Source organism: Stegostoma tigrinum, unplaced genomic scaffold (assembly GCF_030684315.1).
Source record: "Stegostoma tigrinum isolate sSteTig4 unplaced genomic scaffold, sSteTig4.hap1 scaffold_699, whole genome shotgun sequence".
In the NCBI taxonomy this organism is placed as follows: Eukaryota; Metazoa; Chordata; class Chondrichthyes; order Orectolobiformes; family Stegostomatidae; genus Stegostoma; species Stegostoma tigrinum.
Genome location: NW_026728642.1, coordinates 19,683 through 34,707, shown reverse-complemented (window position 1 = coordinate 34,707; position 15,025 = coordinate 19,683). Strand labels below are relative to the sequence as shown.

Here is a 15,025-nt window from a genome sequence, read left to right as displayed (position 1 = left end):
GCACTGACCCTCCGACAGTGCCCACTCCCTCAGCACTGACCCTCCGACAGTGCCCGCTCCCTCAGCACTGACCCTCCGACAGTGTCCACTCCCTCAGCACTGACCCTCCCAGTGTCCACTCCCTCAGCACTGACCCTCCAACAGTGCCCACTCCCTCAGCACTGACCCTCCGACAGTGCCCACTCCCTCAGCACTGACCCTCCGACAGTGCCCGCTCCCCTCAGCACTGACCCTCCGACAGTGTCCACTCCCTCAGCACTGACCCTCCCAGTGTCCACTCCCTCAGCACTGACCCTCCGACAGTGCCCGCTCCCTCAGCACTGACCCTCCAACAGTGACCACTCACTCAGCACTGACCCTCCGACAGTGTCCACTCCCTCAGCACTGACCCTCCGACAGTGCCCACTCCCTCAGCACTGACCCTCCGACAGTGCCCGCTCCCTCAGCACTGACCCTCCGACAGTGCCCGCTCCCTCAGCACTGACCCTCCGACAGTGCCCGCCCCCTCAGCGCTGACCCCCCGACAGTGCCCGCTCCCTCAGCACTGACCCTCCGACAGTGCCCAAACCCTCAACACTGACCCTCCAACAGTGACCACTCACTCAGCACTGACCCTCCGACAGTGTCCACTCCCTCAGCACTGACCCTCCGACAGTGCCCGCTCCCTCAGCGCTGACCCTCCGACAGTGCCCGCTCCCTCAGCGCTGACCCTCCGACAGTGCCCGCTCCCTCAGCACTGACCCTCTGACAGTGACCACTCCCTCAGCACTGACCCTCCGACAGTGTCCACTCCCTCAGCACTGACCCTCCGACAGTGCCCGCTCCCTCAGCGCTGACCCTCCGACAGTGCCCGCTCCCTCAGCGCTGACCCTCCGACAGGGCCCACTCCCTCAGCACTGACCCTCCGACAGTGTCCACTCCCTCAGCACTGACCCTCCCAGTGCCCGCTCCCTCAGCACTGACCCTCCCAGTGCCCGCTCCCTCAGCACTGACCCTCCGACAGATACCGCTCCCTCAGCACTGACCCTCCGACAGTGCCCACTCCCTCAGCACTGACCCTCCCAGTGCCCGCTCCCTCAGCACTGACCCTCCAACAGTGACCACTCACTCAGCACTGACCCTCCGACAGTGTCCACTCCCTCAGCACTGACCCTCCGACAGTGCCCACTCCCTCAGCACTGACCCTCCGACAGTGCCCGCTCCCTCAGCACTGACCCTCCGACAGTGTCCACTCCCTCAGCACTGACCCTCCAACAGTGACCACTCACTCAGCACTGACCCTCCGACAGTGTCCACTCCCTCAGCACTGACCCTCCGACAGTGCCCACTCCCTCAGCACTGACCCTCCGACAGTGCCCGCTCCCTCAGCACTGACCCTCCGACAGTGCCCGCCCCCTCAGCGCTGACCCCCCGACAGTGCCCGCTCCCTCAGCACTGACCCTCCGACAGTGCCCAAACCCTCAACACTGACCCTCCAACAGTGACCACTCACTCAGCACTGACCCTCCGACAGTGTCCACTCCCTCAGCACTGACCCTCCGACAGTGCCCGCTCCCTCAGCGCTGACCCTCCGACAGTGCCCGCTCCCTCAGCGCTGACCCTCCGACAGTGCCCGCTCCCTCAGCGCTGACCCTCCGACAGTGCCCGCTCCCTCAGCACTGACCCTCTGACAGTGACCACTCCCTCAGCACTGACCCTCCGACAGTGTCCACTCCCTCAGCACTGACCCTCCGACAGTGCCCGCTCCCTCAGCGCTGACCCTCCGACAGTGCCCACTCCCTCAGCACTGACCTGCCAACAGTGCCCGCTCCCTCAGCGCTGACCCTCCGACAGTGCCCCCTCCCTCAGCACTGACCCTCCGACAGTGCCCACTCCCTCAGCACTGACCCTCCGACAGTGCCCGCTCCCTCAGCACTGACCCTCCGACAGTGCCCGCTCCCTCAGCACTGACCCTCCGACAGTGCCCACCCCCTCAGCGCTGACCCCCCGACAGTGCCCGCTCCCTCAGCACTGACCCTCCGACAGTGCCCAAACCCTCAACACTGACCCTCCAACAGTGACCACTCACTCAGCACTGACCCTCCGACAGTGTCCACTCCCTCAGCACTGACCCTCCAACAGTGCCCGCTCCCTCAGCACTGACCCTCCGACAGTGCCCGCTCCCTCAGCGCTGACCCCCCGACAGTGCCCGCTCCCTCAGCACTGACCCTCCGACAGTGCCCAAACCCTCAACACTGACCCTCCAACAGTGACCACTCACTCAGCACTGACCCTCCGACAGTGTCCACTCCCTCAGCACTGACCCTCCAACAGTGCCCGCTCCCTCAGCACTGACCCTCCGACAGTGCCCGCTCCCTCAGCACTGACCCTCCGACAGTGACCACTCACTCAGCACTGACCCTCCGACAGTGCCCGATCGCTAAGCACTGACCCTCCGACAGTGCCCACTCCCTCAGCACTGACCTGCCAACAGTGCCCGCTCCCTCAGCGCTGACCCTCCGACAGTGCCCACTCCCTCAGCACTGACCCCCCGACAGTGCCCGCTCCCTCAGCACTGACCCTCCGACAGTGCCCACTCCCTCAGCACTGACCCTCCGACAGTGCCCGCTCCCTCAGCACTGACCCTCCGATAGTACCCGATTGCTCAGCACTGACCCTCCGACAGTGCGGTGCTCACTCAGCACTGACCCTCCGACAGTGCCCGCTCCCTCAGCACTGACCCCCCCGACAGTGCACACTCCCTCAGCACTGACCCCCCCGACAGTGCACACTCCCTCAGCAAAACCCTCCGACAATGCGGCGCTGCCTCAGCACTGACCCTCCGACAGTGCCCGCGCCCTCAGCACTGACCCTCCGACAGTGCCCGCTCTCTCAGCACTGACCACCCGACAGTGCCCGCTCCCTCAGCACTGACCCTCCGACAGTGCCCGCTCCCTCAGCACTGACCCTGCGACAGTACCTGCTCCCTCAGCACTGACCCTCCGATAGTACCCGATCGCTCAGCACTGACCCCGCGACAGTGCCCACTCCCTCAGCAATGACCCTCCGACAGTGCCTGCTCCCTCAGCACTGACCCTCCGACAGTGCGGCGCTCCCTCAGCACTGACCCTCCGACAGTGCCCGCTCCCTCAGCACCGACCCTCCGACAGTGCGGCGCTCCCTCAGCACTGATCCCCGACAGTGCCCACTCCCTCAGCAAAACCCTCCGACTGTGCGGCGCTCCCTCAGCACTGACCCTCCGACAGTGCCCACTCCTTCAGCACTGACCCTCCGACAGTGCCCGCTCCCTCAGCACTGACCCCCCAACAGTGCCCACTCCTTCAGCACTGACCCCCCGACAGTGCCCACTCCTTCAGCACTGACCCCCCGACAGTACCCGCTCCCTCAGCACTGACCGTCTCGCTGTAATTTCTTTGCGATCACTTGAAACGAGTTACTGTTGTAATTGGCCTCAGTGACATGTTTTATAGCATTGCGTGACTGACAGAGAGAGAGAGAGAGATAGACAGTGAGCCAGGCAGAGTGAGAATGAGAGAGACAAGGAGAGAGACTGAAAGAGAGAGAGAGACAGAAAGAAACACAGAGTGAAGGGGAGAGACTGAGACAGAGAGACACACACAGAGAGAGAAGGAGAGAGGGAGGCACAGAGAGGAGGGGAGCGACTGAGAGACACACACACACAGGGTTTAGGGGAGGGGGGAAGACTGAGAGAGAGAGAGAGAGAGACAGAGAAAAGGGGAGAGACTGAGAGAGAGAGACACACACAGGGAGAAGGGGAGAGGGATACACAGAGAGGAGGGGAGAGACTGAGAGAGAGAGAGACACACACAGCGAGAAGGGGAGAGGGAGACACAGAGAGGAGGGGAGAGACTGAGAGAGAGAGAGAGAGAGAGAGACAGAGAAAAGGGGAGAGACTGAGAGAGAGAGCGACACACACAGGGAGAAGGGGAGAGGGAGACACAGAGAGGAGGGGAGAGACTGAGAGAGAGAGAGAGACAGAGAAAAGGGGAGAGACTGAGAGAGAGAGCGACACACACAGGGAGAAGGGGAGAGGGAGACACAGAGAGGAGGGGAGAGACTGAGAGAGAGAGAGAGAGACAGAGAAAAGGGGAGAGACTGAGAGAGAGAGCGACACACACAGGGAGAAGGGGAGAGGGAGACACAGAGAGGAGGGGAGAGACTGAGAGAGAGAGAGAGAGACAGAGAAAAGGGGAGAGACTGAGAGAGAGCGACACACACAGCAAGAAGGGGAGAGGGAGACACAGAGAGGAGGGGAGAGACTGAGAGAGAGAGAGAGAGACAGAGAGAAGGACAGAGACTGAGAGAGAGAGCGACACACACAGGGAGAAGGGGAGAGGGAGACACAGAGAGGAGGGGAGAGACTGAGAGAGAGAGAGAGAGAGACAGAGAAAAGGGGAGAGACTGAGAGAGAGCGACACACACAGCAAGAAGGGGAGAGGGAGACACAGAGAGGAGGGGAGAGACTGAGAGAGAGAGAGAGAGACAGAGAGAAGGACAGAGACTGAGAGAGAGAGGCAGACACCTGGCGACAGGGTATAGAGACAGTCAGAAACAAACATATACAGAGACATATACAGAGACAGGAGGGAGTGTGGAAGTTTTGTTTAGTCAGTGAGAGAAAGAATAAGAAGGATGGTGTGAAGCTTGAAAGGGTTCAGAAAAGATTTGCAAGGACATTGTCAGGGGTTGGGGGGGTTTGAGCTACAGGGAGAGGCTGAATAGGCTGGGGCTATTTTCCCTGGAGCTGAGGGGTGACCTTATAGAGGTTTATAAATGCTGAAGGGCATGGAGAGGGTGAATAGACAAGGTCTTTTCCCCGCAGGGGCAGGGGGAGTCCATAACTAGAGGGGCATTGGTTTACGGTGAGAGAGGAAAGATTTAAAAGGGACCTGAGGGTGGTGCGTGTATGGAATGAGCTGCCAGAGGAAATGGTGGGGGCCGGTACAGTTACAGCATTTAAAAGGCGTCTGGATGGGGACATGGATAGGAAGGGTTTAGAGGGACAAATGCTGGCAAATGGGACTTGGTTAATTTAGGATATCGGGTCAGTATGGATGGGTTGGACCGAAGGGTCTGTTTCCGTCCTGTACAACCCTGTGACCCCACAAATCTCCGCCAAACTGAGGGAGGCAGCGGAAGGAGGAAACACAGAGAAAGATGTGGAAAGAGGGAATGAGAGAAGACAAATGAGATGGAGACAGGGGGAGAATGAAAATAACACACAGAGCAATAGTGACAGAGGGAGTGAGAGAGAGAGGGGAGAGGGGTGGGCAAGGAAGGGATGTGGAATGACAGAGTGTAGGATGGATGGGATTGACGACTGAATTGGCTCGTTAACATGAAACTTGGGGCTCAGTGAGTGTGCACCCTGACCAGGAGTGAAATCCCGAGATGTGAAATTATAACCAGCACAGCCAGACGTTGTGACGGGGGTGTTCGCTGACAGAGAGAACAAGGGGAGGGGTGTCGGGGGGCAGATTCATTCGGGAATGGGCAGTGCAGAAATACAGGGATTTACAGAGGGAGAGGGTCTCAGCCTTTACACAGTGAGGAACGCGCTGGCAGTTTCAAACATTCCCTCCAAAGGCTCCCACTCTCTGCTCCATCGCTGGTCTCCCTGCGGATGGGTCCCCTTCCAGGAAAACCGGCAAGCAGCGGGGCAGAAGGAAGTGGACCATTCTGCCCATCAGGTCTGCTGTTTCACCGAGATGACTGGCAGGTCGGTGCTTCGCGACGGAATTCTGAGGCCCAGCATTGAACAAGAGCAGGGGTGGGGAGGGGGGAGCGGGGAGTGGGGCACAGAAAGTGCGAGGTTGAGGTGGCTTAAGAGGCAGACGTGCGGAGAAAGAGAGAGAGAGAGAGAGAGAGCAAATCAGCTACTGATTTGTCGCCACGATTAACTAATGAGCTTTGGGACTAACTCCCATGTGAGACAACGTTAATCCCCTTAAACACTCCATTCCCTGAGTGTCCCAGCAATTCCGAACAGGGGGAAACAGGGCGACATGTCAAAGCCACAGGTGCAGAATGCACCCCCAGGGTGTGGGGCAGACCAGGGGGACAAGGGGGCCCGCAGAGAGAAACCCATCAAGTCAGCCCTCCGACACAGCCAGAGCAAGGAGGGAGCAGGGGGCGAGCAGCGAGCAAGGCCTGGACAGGGCCAGGGAGGGAGAGAGAGCGAGGCCAAGAGGAGGAGCAGCGAGACGCCCTCAGTAACATTCCGGGAGGGAGCCCACAGTGGGGAGAGCCACCCGGTCAACTCAAAGGCCAAGAGGAAGGTCAGCGACACCCCCTCACTCACCACCAAAATGTACTCACCGTTCGTCAACGCACTGTTCAGCCAGGTAAGGCCCAGCAGGGAGAGGGGGCAATCGAACAGAAGCACCAGGCCCTTCGGCCCGCTCGCACCGGCTCCTCCATTCAATCAGATCCTGTACCGAAAACAAGAGCAATCCGCCCTATATCTCCCATTACCGCGCGTAACAAAAACACAGCGATCTCGATCAACAGCACAGTGTTACAGTTCGGGGTGCGGGGTATATCAGAGTGTTACAGTGAGGGGTGTGTGGTATATCGGAGTGTTACAGTGAGGGGTGCGGGGTATATCGGAGTGTTACAGTTCGGGGTGCGGGGTATATCGGTGTGTTACAGTGAGGGGTGTGTGGTATATCGGAGTGTTACAGTGAGGGGTGCGGGGTATATCGGAGTGTTACAGTTCGGGGTGCGGGGTATATCGGTGTGTTACAGTGAGGGGTGTGTGGTATATCGGTGTGTTACAGTGAGGGGTGTGGGGTGTATCGGTGTGTTACAGTGAGGGGTGTGGGGTATATCGGTGTGTAACAGTGAGGAGTGTGGGGTATATCGGTGTGTTACAGTGAGGGGTGTGTGGTATATCGGTGTGTTACAGTGAGGGGTGTGTGGTATATCGGTGTGTTACATTGAGGGGTGTGGGGTATATCGGTGTGTTACAGTGAGGGGTGTGGGGTGTATTGGTGTGTTACAGTAAGGGGTGTGGGGTGTATCGGTGTGTTACAGTAAGGGGTGTGGGGTGTATCGGTGTGTTACAGTGAGGAGTGTGGGGTATATCGGTGTGTTACAGTGAGGGGTGTGTGGTATATCGGTGTGTTACAGTAAGGGGTGTGGGGTGTATCGGTGTGTTACAGTGAGGAGTGTGGGGTATATCGGTGTGTTACAGTGAGGGGTGTGGGGTGTATTGGTGTGTTACAGTAAGGGGTGTGGGGTGTATCGGTGTGTTACAGTGAGGGGTGTGGGGTGTATCGGTGTGTTACAGTGAGGGGTGTGGGGTATATCGGTGTGTTACAGTGAGGGGTGTGGGGTGTATCGGTGTGTTACAGTGAGGGGTGTGGGGTGTATCGGTGTGTTACAGTGAGGAGTGTGGGGTGTATCGGTGTGTTACAGTGAGGGGTGTGTGGTATATCGGTGTGTTACAGTGAGGGGTGTGGGGTGTATCGGTGTGTTACAGTGAGGGGTGTGGGGTATATCGGTGTGTTACAGTGAGGGGTGTGGGGTATATCGGTGTGTTACAGTGAGGGGTGTGGGGTGTATCGGTGTGTTACAGTGAGGGGTGTGGGGTATATCGGTGTGTTACAGTGAGGGATGCGGGGTGTATCGGTGTGTTACAGTGAGGGGTGTGGGGTGTATCGGTGTGTTACAGTGAGGGGTGTGGGGTATATCGGTGTGTTACAGTGAGGGGTGCGGGGTATATCGGTGTGTTACAGTGAGGGGTGTGGGGTGTATCGGTGTGTTACAGTGAGGAGTGCGGGGTGTATCGGTGTGTTACATTGAGGGGTGCAGGGTGTATCGGTGTGTTACAGTGAGGGGTGAGGGGTATATCGGTGTGTTACAGTGAGGGGTGTGGGGTGTATCGGTGTGTTACAGTGAGGGGTGTGGGGTGTATCGGTGTGTTACAGTGAGGGGTGTGGGGTGTATCGGTGTGTTACAGTGAGGGGTGTGGGGTATATCGGTGTGTTACAGTGAGGGGTGTGGGGTGTATCGGTGTGTTACAGTGAGGGGTGTGGGGTGTATCGATGTGTTACAGTGAGGGGTGTGGGGTGTATCGATGTGTTACAGTGAGGGGTGTGGGGTGTATCGGTGTGTTACAGTGAGGGGTGTGGGGTATATTGGTGTGTTACAGTGAGGGGTGAGGGGTATATCGGTGTGTTACAGTGAGGGGTGTGGGGTGTATCGGTGTGTTACAGTGAGGGGTGTGGGGTGTATCGGTGTGTTACAGTGAGGGGTGTGGGGTGTATCGGTGTGTTACAGTGAGGGGTGTGGGGTATATCGGTGTGTTACAGTGAGGGGTGTGGGGTGTATCGGTGTGTTACAGTGAGGGGTGTGGGGTATATCGGTGTGTTACAGTGAGGGATGCGGGGTGTATCGGTGTGTTACAGTGAGGGGTGTGGGGTGTATCGGTGTGTTACAGTGAGGGGTGTGGGGTATATCGGTGTGTTACATTGAGGGGTGTGGGGTATATCGGTGTGTTACAGTGAGGGGTGTGGGGTGTATCGGTGTGTTACAGTGAGGAGTGTGGGGTATATCGGTGTGTTACAGTCAGGGGTGCGGGGTGTATCGGTGTGTTACAGTGTGGGGTGCGGGGTGTATCGGTGTGTTACAGTGAGGGGTGTGGGGTATATCGGTGTGTTACAGTGAGGGGTGCGGGGTGTATCGGTGTGTTACAGAGTGGGGTCTGGGGTGTATCGGTGTGTTACAGTGAGGGGTGTGGGGTATATCGGTGTGTTACAGTGTGGTGTGCGGGGTGTATCAGTGTGTTACAGTGAGGGGTGTGGGGTATATCGGTGTGTTACAGTGAGGGGTGTGGGGTGTATCGTTGTGTTACAGTGAGGGGTGTGGGGTGTATCGGTGTGTTACAGTGAGGGGTGTGGGGTGTATCGATGTGTTACAGTGAGGGGTGTGGGGTATATCGGTGTGTTACAGTGTGGGGTGCGGGGTGTATCGGTGTGTTACAGTGAGGGGTGTGGGGTATATCGGTGTGTTACAGTGAGGGGTGTGGGGTGTATCGGTGTGTTACAGTGAGGGGTGCGGGGTATATCGGTGTGTTACAGTGAGGGGTGTGGGGTATATCGGTGTGTTACAGTGTGGGGTGCGGGGTGTATCGGTGTGTTACAGTGAGGGGTGTGGGGTATATCGGTGTGTTACAGTGAGGGGTGTGGGGTGTATCGGTGTGTTACAGTGAGGGGTGCGGGGTATATCGGTGTGTTACAGTGAGGGGTGCGGGGTGTATCGATGTGTTACAGTGAGGGGTGTGGGGTATATCGGTGTGTTACAGTGAGCGGTGTGGGGTGTATCGGTGTGTTACAGTGAGGGGTGCGGGGTGTATCGGTGTGTTACAGTGAGGGGTGTGGGGTGTATCGGTGTGTTACAGTGAGGGGTGTGGGGTGTATCGGTGTGTTACAGTGAGGGGTGTGGGGTGTATCGGTGTGTTACAGTAAGGGGTGTGGGGTGTATCGGTGTGTTACAGGGAGGAGTGTGGGGTATATCGGTGTGTTACAGTGAGGGGTGTGTGGTATATCGGTGTGTTACAGTGAGGGGTGTGGGGTGTATCGGTGTGTTACAGTGAGGGGTGTGGGGTATATCGGTGTGTTACAGTGAGGGGTGTGGGGTATATCGGTGTGTTACAGTGAGGGGTGTGGGGTGTATCGGTGTGTTACAGTGAGGGGTGTGGGGTATATCGGTGTGTTACAGTGAGGGATGCGGGGTGTATCGGTGTGTTACAGTGAGGGGTGCGGGGTATATCGGTGTGTTACAGTGAGGGGTGTGGGGTGTATCGGTGTGTTACAGTGAGGAGTGCGGGGTGTATCGGTGTGTTACATTGAGGGGTGCAGGGTGTATCGGTGTGTTACAGTGAGGGGTGTGGGGTGTATCGGTGTGTTACAGTGAGGGGTGTGGAGTGTATCGGTGTGTTACAGTGAGGGGTGTGGGGTGTATCGGTGTGTTACAGTGAGGGGTGAGGGGTATATCGGTGTGTTACAGTGAGGGGTGTGGGGTGTATCGGTGTGTTACAGTGAGGGGTGTGGGGTGTATCGGTGTGTTACAGTGAGGGGTGTGGGGTATATTGGTGTGTTACAGTGAGGGGTGTGGGGTATATCTGTGTGTTACAGTGAGGGGTGTGGGGTGTATCGGTGTGTTACATTGAGGGGTGTGGGGTATATCGGTGTGTAACAGTGAGGGGTGTGGGGTGTATCGGTGTGTTACAGTGAGGGGTGTGGGGTATATCGGTGTGTTACAGTGAGGGGTGTGGGGTGTATCGGTGTGTTACAGTGAGGGGTGTGGGGTATATCGGTGTGTTACAGTGAGGGGTGTGGGGTATATCGGTGTGTTACAGTGAGGGGTGTGGGGTGTATCGGTGTGTTACAGTGAGGGGTGTGTTGTGTATCGGTGTGTTACAGTGAGGGGTGCGTGGTATATCGGTGGGTTACAGTGAGGAGTGTGGGGTGTATCGGTGTGTTACAGTGAGGGGTGCAGGGTGTATCGGTGTGTTACAGTGAGGGGTGTGGGGTGTATCGGTGTGTTACAGTGAGGGGTGTGGGGTGTATCGGTGTGTTACAGTGAGGGGTGTGGGGTGTATCGGTGTGTTACAGTGAGGGGTGTGGGGTGTATCGGTGTGTTACAGTGAGGGGTGTGGGGTGTATCGGTGTGTTACAGTGAGGGGTGCGGGGTGTATCGGTGTGTTACAGTGAGGGGTGTGGGGTATATCGGTGTGTTACAGTGAGGGGTGTGGGGTGTATCGGTGTGTTACAGTGAGGGGTGTGGGGTGTATCGGTGTGTTACAGTGAGGGGTGTGGGGTGTATCGGTGTGTTACAGTGAGGAGTGTGGGGTCTATCGGTGTGTTACAGTCAGGGGTGCGGGGTGTATCGGTGTGTTACAGTGTGTGGTGCGGGGTGTATCGGTGTGTTACAGTGAGGGGTGTGGGGTATATCGGTGTGTTACAGTGAGGGGTGCGGGGTGTATCGGTGTGTTACAGTGTGGGGTGTGGGGTGTATCGGTGTGTTACAGTGAGGGGTGTGGGGTGTATCGGTGTGTTACAGTGAGGGGTGAGGGGTATATCGGTGTGTTACAGTGAGGGGTGTGGGGTGTATCGGTGTGTTACAGTGAGGGGTGTGGGGTGTATCGGTGTGTTACAGTGAGGGGTGTGGGGTGTATCGGTGTGTTACAGTGAGGGGTGTGGGGTATATCGGTGTGTTACAGTGAGGGGTGTGGGGTGTATCGATGTGTTACAGTGAGGGGTGTGGGGTGTATCGGTGTGTTACAGTGAGGGGTGTGGGGTATATTGGTGTGTTACAGTGAGGGGTGTGGGGTATATCTGTGTGTTACAGTGAGGGGTGTGGGGTGTATCGGTGTGTTACATTGAGGGGTGTGGGGTATATCGGTGTGTAACAGTGAGGGGTGTGGGGTGTATCGGTGTGTTACAGTGAGGGGTGTGGGGTATATCGGTGTGTTACAGTGAGGGGTGTGGGGTGTATCGGTGTGTTACAGTGAGGGGTGTGGGGTATATCGGTGTGTTACAGTGAGGGGTGTGGGGTATATCGGTGTGTTACAGTGAGGGGTGTGGGGTGTATCGGTGTGTTACAGTGAGGGGTGTGGGGTGTATCGGTGTGTTACAGTGAGGGGTGTGTGGTATATCGGTGGGTTACAGTGAGGAGTGTGGGGTGTATCGGTGTGTTACAGTGAGGGGTGCAGGGTGTATCGGTGTGTTACAGTGAGGGGTGTGGGGTGTATCGGTGTGTTACAGTGAGGGGTGTGGGGTGTATCGGTGTGTTACAGTGAGGGGTGTGGGGTGTATCGGTGTGTTACAGTGAGGGGTGCGGGGTGTATCCGTGTGTTACAGTGAGGGGTGTGGGGTATATCGGTGTGTTACAGTGAGGGGTGTGGGGTGTATCGGTGTGTTACAGTGAGGGGTGTGGGGTGTATCGGTGTGTTACAGTGAGGGGTGTGGGGTGTATCGGTGTGTTACAGTGAGGAGTGTGGGGTATATCGGTGTGTTACAGTCAGGGGTGCGGGGTGTATCGGTGTGTTACAGTGTGGGGTGCGGGGTGTATCGGTGTGTTACAGTGAGGGGTGTGGGGTATATCGGTGTGTTACAGTGAGGGGTGCGGGGTGTATCGGTGTGTTACAGAGTGGGGTCTGGGGTGTATCGGTGTGTTACAGTGAGGGGTGTGGGGTATATCGGTGTGTTACAGTGTGGTGTGCGGGGTGTATCAGTGTGTTACAGTGAGGGGTGTGGGGTATATCGGTGTGTTACAGTGAGGGGTGTGGGGTGTATCGTTGTGTTACAGTGAGGGGTGTGGGGTGTATCGGTGTGTTACAGTGAGGGGTGTGGGGTGTCTCGATGTGTTACAGTGAGGGGTGTGGGGTATATCGGTGTGTTACAGTGTGGGGTGCGGGGTGTATCGGTGTGTTACAGTGAGGGGTGTGGGGTATATCGGTGTGTTACAGTGAGGGGTGTGGGGTGTATCGGTGTGTTACAGTGAGGGGTGCGGGGTATATCGGTGTGTTACAGTGAGGGGTGTGGGGTATATCGGTGTGTTACAGTGTGGGGTGCGGGGTGTATCGGTGTGTTACAGTGAGGGGTGTGGGGTATATCGGTGTGTTACAGTGAGGGGTGTGGGGTGTATCGGTGTGTTACAGTGAGGGGTGCGGGGTATATCGGTGTGTTACAGTGAGGGGTGCGGGGTGTATCGATGTGTTACAGTGAGGGGTGTGGGGTATATCGGTGTGTTACAGTGAGCGGTGTGGGGTGTATCGGTGTGTTACAGTGAGGGGTGCGGGGTGTATCGGTGTGTTACAGTGAGGGGTGCGGGGTGTATCGGTGTGTTACAGTGAGGGGTGTGGGGTGTATCGGTGTGTTACAGTGAGGGGTGTGGGGTGTATCGGTGTGTTACAGTGAGGGGTGTGGGGTGTATCGGTGTGTTACAGTAAGGGGTGTGGGGTGTATCGGTGTGTTACAGTGAGGAGTGTGGGGTATATCGGTGTGTTACAGTGAGGGGTGTGTGGTATATCGGTGTGTTACAGTGAGGGGTGTGGGGTGTATCGGTGTGTTACAGTGAGGGGTGTGGGGTATATCGGTGTGTTACAGTGAGGGGTGTGGGGTATATCGGTGTGTTACAGTGAGGGGTGTGGGGTGTATCGGTGTGTTACAGTGAGGGGTGTGGGGTATATCGGTGTGTTACAGTGAGGGATGCGGGGTGTATCGGTGTGTTACAGTGAGGGGTGCGGGGTATATCGGTGTGTTACAGTGAGGGGTGTGGGGTGTATCGGTGTGTTACAGTGAGGAGTGCGGGGTGTATCGGTGTGTTACATTGAGGGGTGTGGGGTATATCGGTGTGTAACAGTGAGGGGTGTGGGGTGTATCGGTGTGTTACAGTGAGGGGTGTGGGGTATATCGGTGTGTTACAGTGAGGGGTGTGGGGTGTATCGGTGTGTTACAGTGAGGGGTGTGGGGTATATCGGTGTGTTACAGTGAGGGGTGTGGGGTATATCGGTGTGTTACAGTGAGGGGTGTGGGGTGTATCGGTGTGTTACAGTGAGGGGTGTGGGGTGTATCGGTGTGTTACAGTGAGGGGTGTGTGGTATATCGGTGGGTTACAGTGAGGAGTGTGGGGTGTATCGGTGTGTTACAGTGAGGGGTGCGGGGTGTATCGGTGTGTTACAGTGAGGGGTGTGGGGTGTATCGGTGTGTTACAGTGAGGGGTGTGGGGTGTATCGGTGTGTTACAGTGAGGGGTGTGGGGTGTATCGGTGTGTTACAGTGAGGGGTGCGGGGTGTATCCGTGTGTTACAGTGAGGGGTGTGGGGTATATCGGTGTGTTACAGTGAGGGGTGTGGGGTGTATCGGTGTGTTACAGTGAGGGGTGTGGGGTGTATCGGTGTGTTACAGTGAGGGGTGTGGGGTGTATCGGTGTGTTACAGTGAGGAGTGTGGGGTATATCGGTGTGTTACAGTCAGGGGTGCGGGGTGTATCGGTGTGTTACAGTGTGGGGTGCGGGGTGTATCGGTGTGTTACAGTGAGGGGTGTGGGGTATATCGGTGTGTTACAGTGAGGGGTGCGGGGTGTATCGGTGTGTTACAGAGTGGGGTCTGGGGTGTATCGGTGTGTTACAGTGAGGGGTGTGGGGTATATCGGTGTGTTACAGTGTGGTGTGCGGGGTGTATCAGTGTGTTACAGTGAGGGGTGTGGGGTATATCGGTGTGTTACAGTGAGGGGTGTGGGGTGTATCGTTGTGTTACAGTGAGGGGTGTGGGGTGTATCGGTGTGTTACAGTGAGGGGTGTGGGGTGTCTCGATGTGTTACAGTGAGGGGTGTGGGGTATATCGGTGTGTTACAGTGTGGGGTGCGGGGTGTATCGGTGTGTTACAGTGAGGGGTGTGGGGTATATCGGTGTGTTACAGTGAGGGGTGTGGGGTGTATCGGTGTGTTACAGTGAGGGGTGCGGGGTATATCGGTGTGTTACAGTGAGGGGTGTGGGGTGTATCGGTGTGTTACAGTGTGGGGTGCGGGGTGTATCGGTGTGTTACAGTGAGGGGTGTGGGGTATATCGGTGTGTTACAGTGAGGGGTGTGGGGTGTATCGGTGTGTTACAGTGAGGGGTGCGGGGTATATCGGTGTGTTACAGTGAGGGGTGCGGGGTGTATCGATGTGTTACAGTGAGGGGTGTGGGGTATATCGGTGTGTTACAGTGAGCGGTGTGGGGTGTATCGGTGTGTTACAGTGAGGGGTGCGGGGTGTATCGGTGTGTTACAGTGAGGGGTGCGGGGTGTATCGGTGTGTTACAGTGAGGGGTGTGGGGTGTATCGGTGTGTTACAGTGAGGGGTGTGGGGTGTATCGGTGTGTTACAGTGAGGGGTGTGGGGTGTATCGGTGTGTTACAGTGAGGGGTGTGGGGTATATCGGTGTGTTACAGTGAGGGGTGTGTGGTATATCGGTGTGTTACAGTGAGGGGTGTGGGGTGTATCGGTGTGTTACAGT

The 15,025-nt window shown here is 57.2% G+C and overlaps 1 protein-coding gene across 2 annotated transcripts in view; it reads left to right on the top strand.

Moving 5' to 3' along the window:
• Window positions 1-5,283: 5,283 nt before the first annotated feature.
• LOC132209171 (calcium-binding protein 1-like) overlaps window positions 5,284-15,025 on the top strand; it is a 29,156-nt gene continuing 19,414 nt past the window's right edge. Inside the window, exon 1 of one of the 2 annotated variants that reach the window (XM_059644321.1) lies at window positions 5,284-5,740. In XM_059644321.1, coding sequence (XP_059500304.1) covers window positions 5,645-5,740 — 96 coding nt within the window. In that variant the 5' untranslated portion in view covers window positions 5,284-5,644. Of the gene's footprint in view, window positions 5,741-5,845; window positions 6,366-15,025 lie in introns of those variants that run through there. The other variant, XM_059644320.1, reaches the window with a different exon arrangement.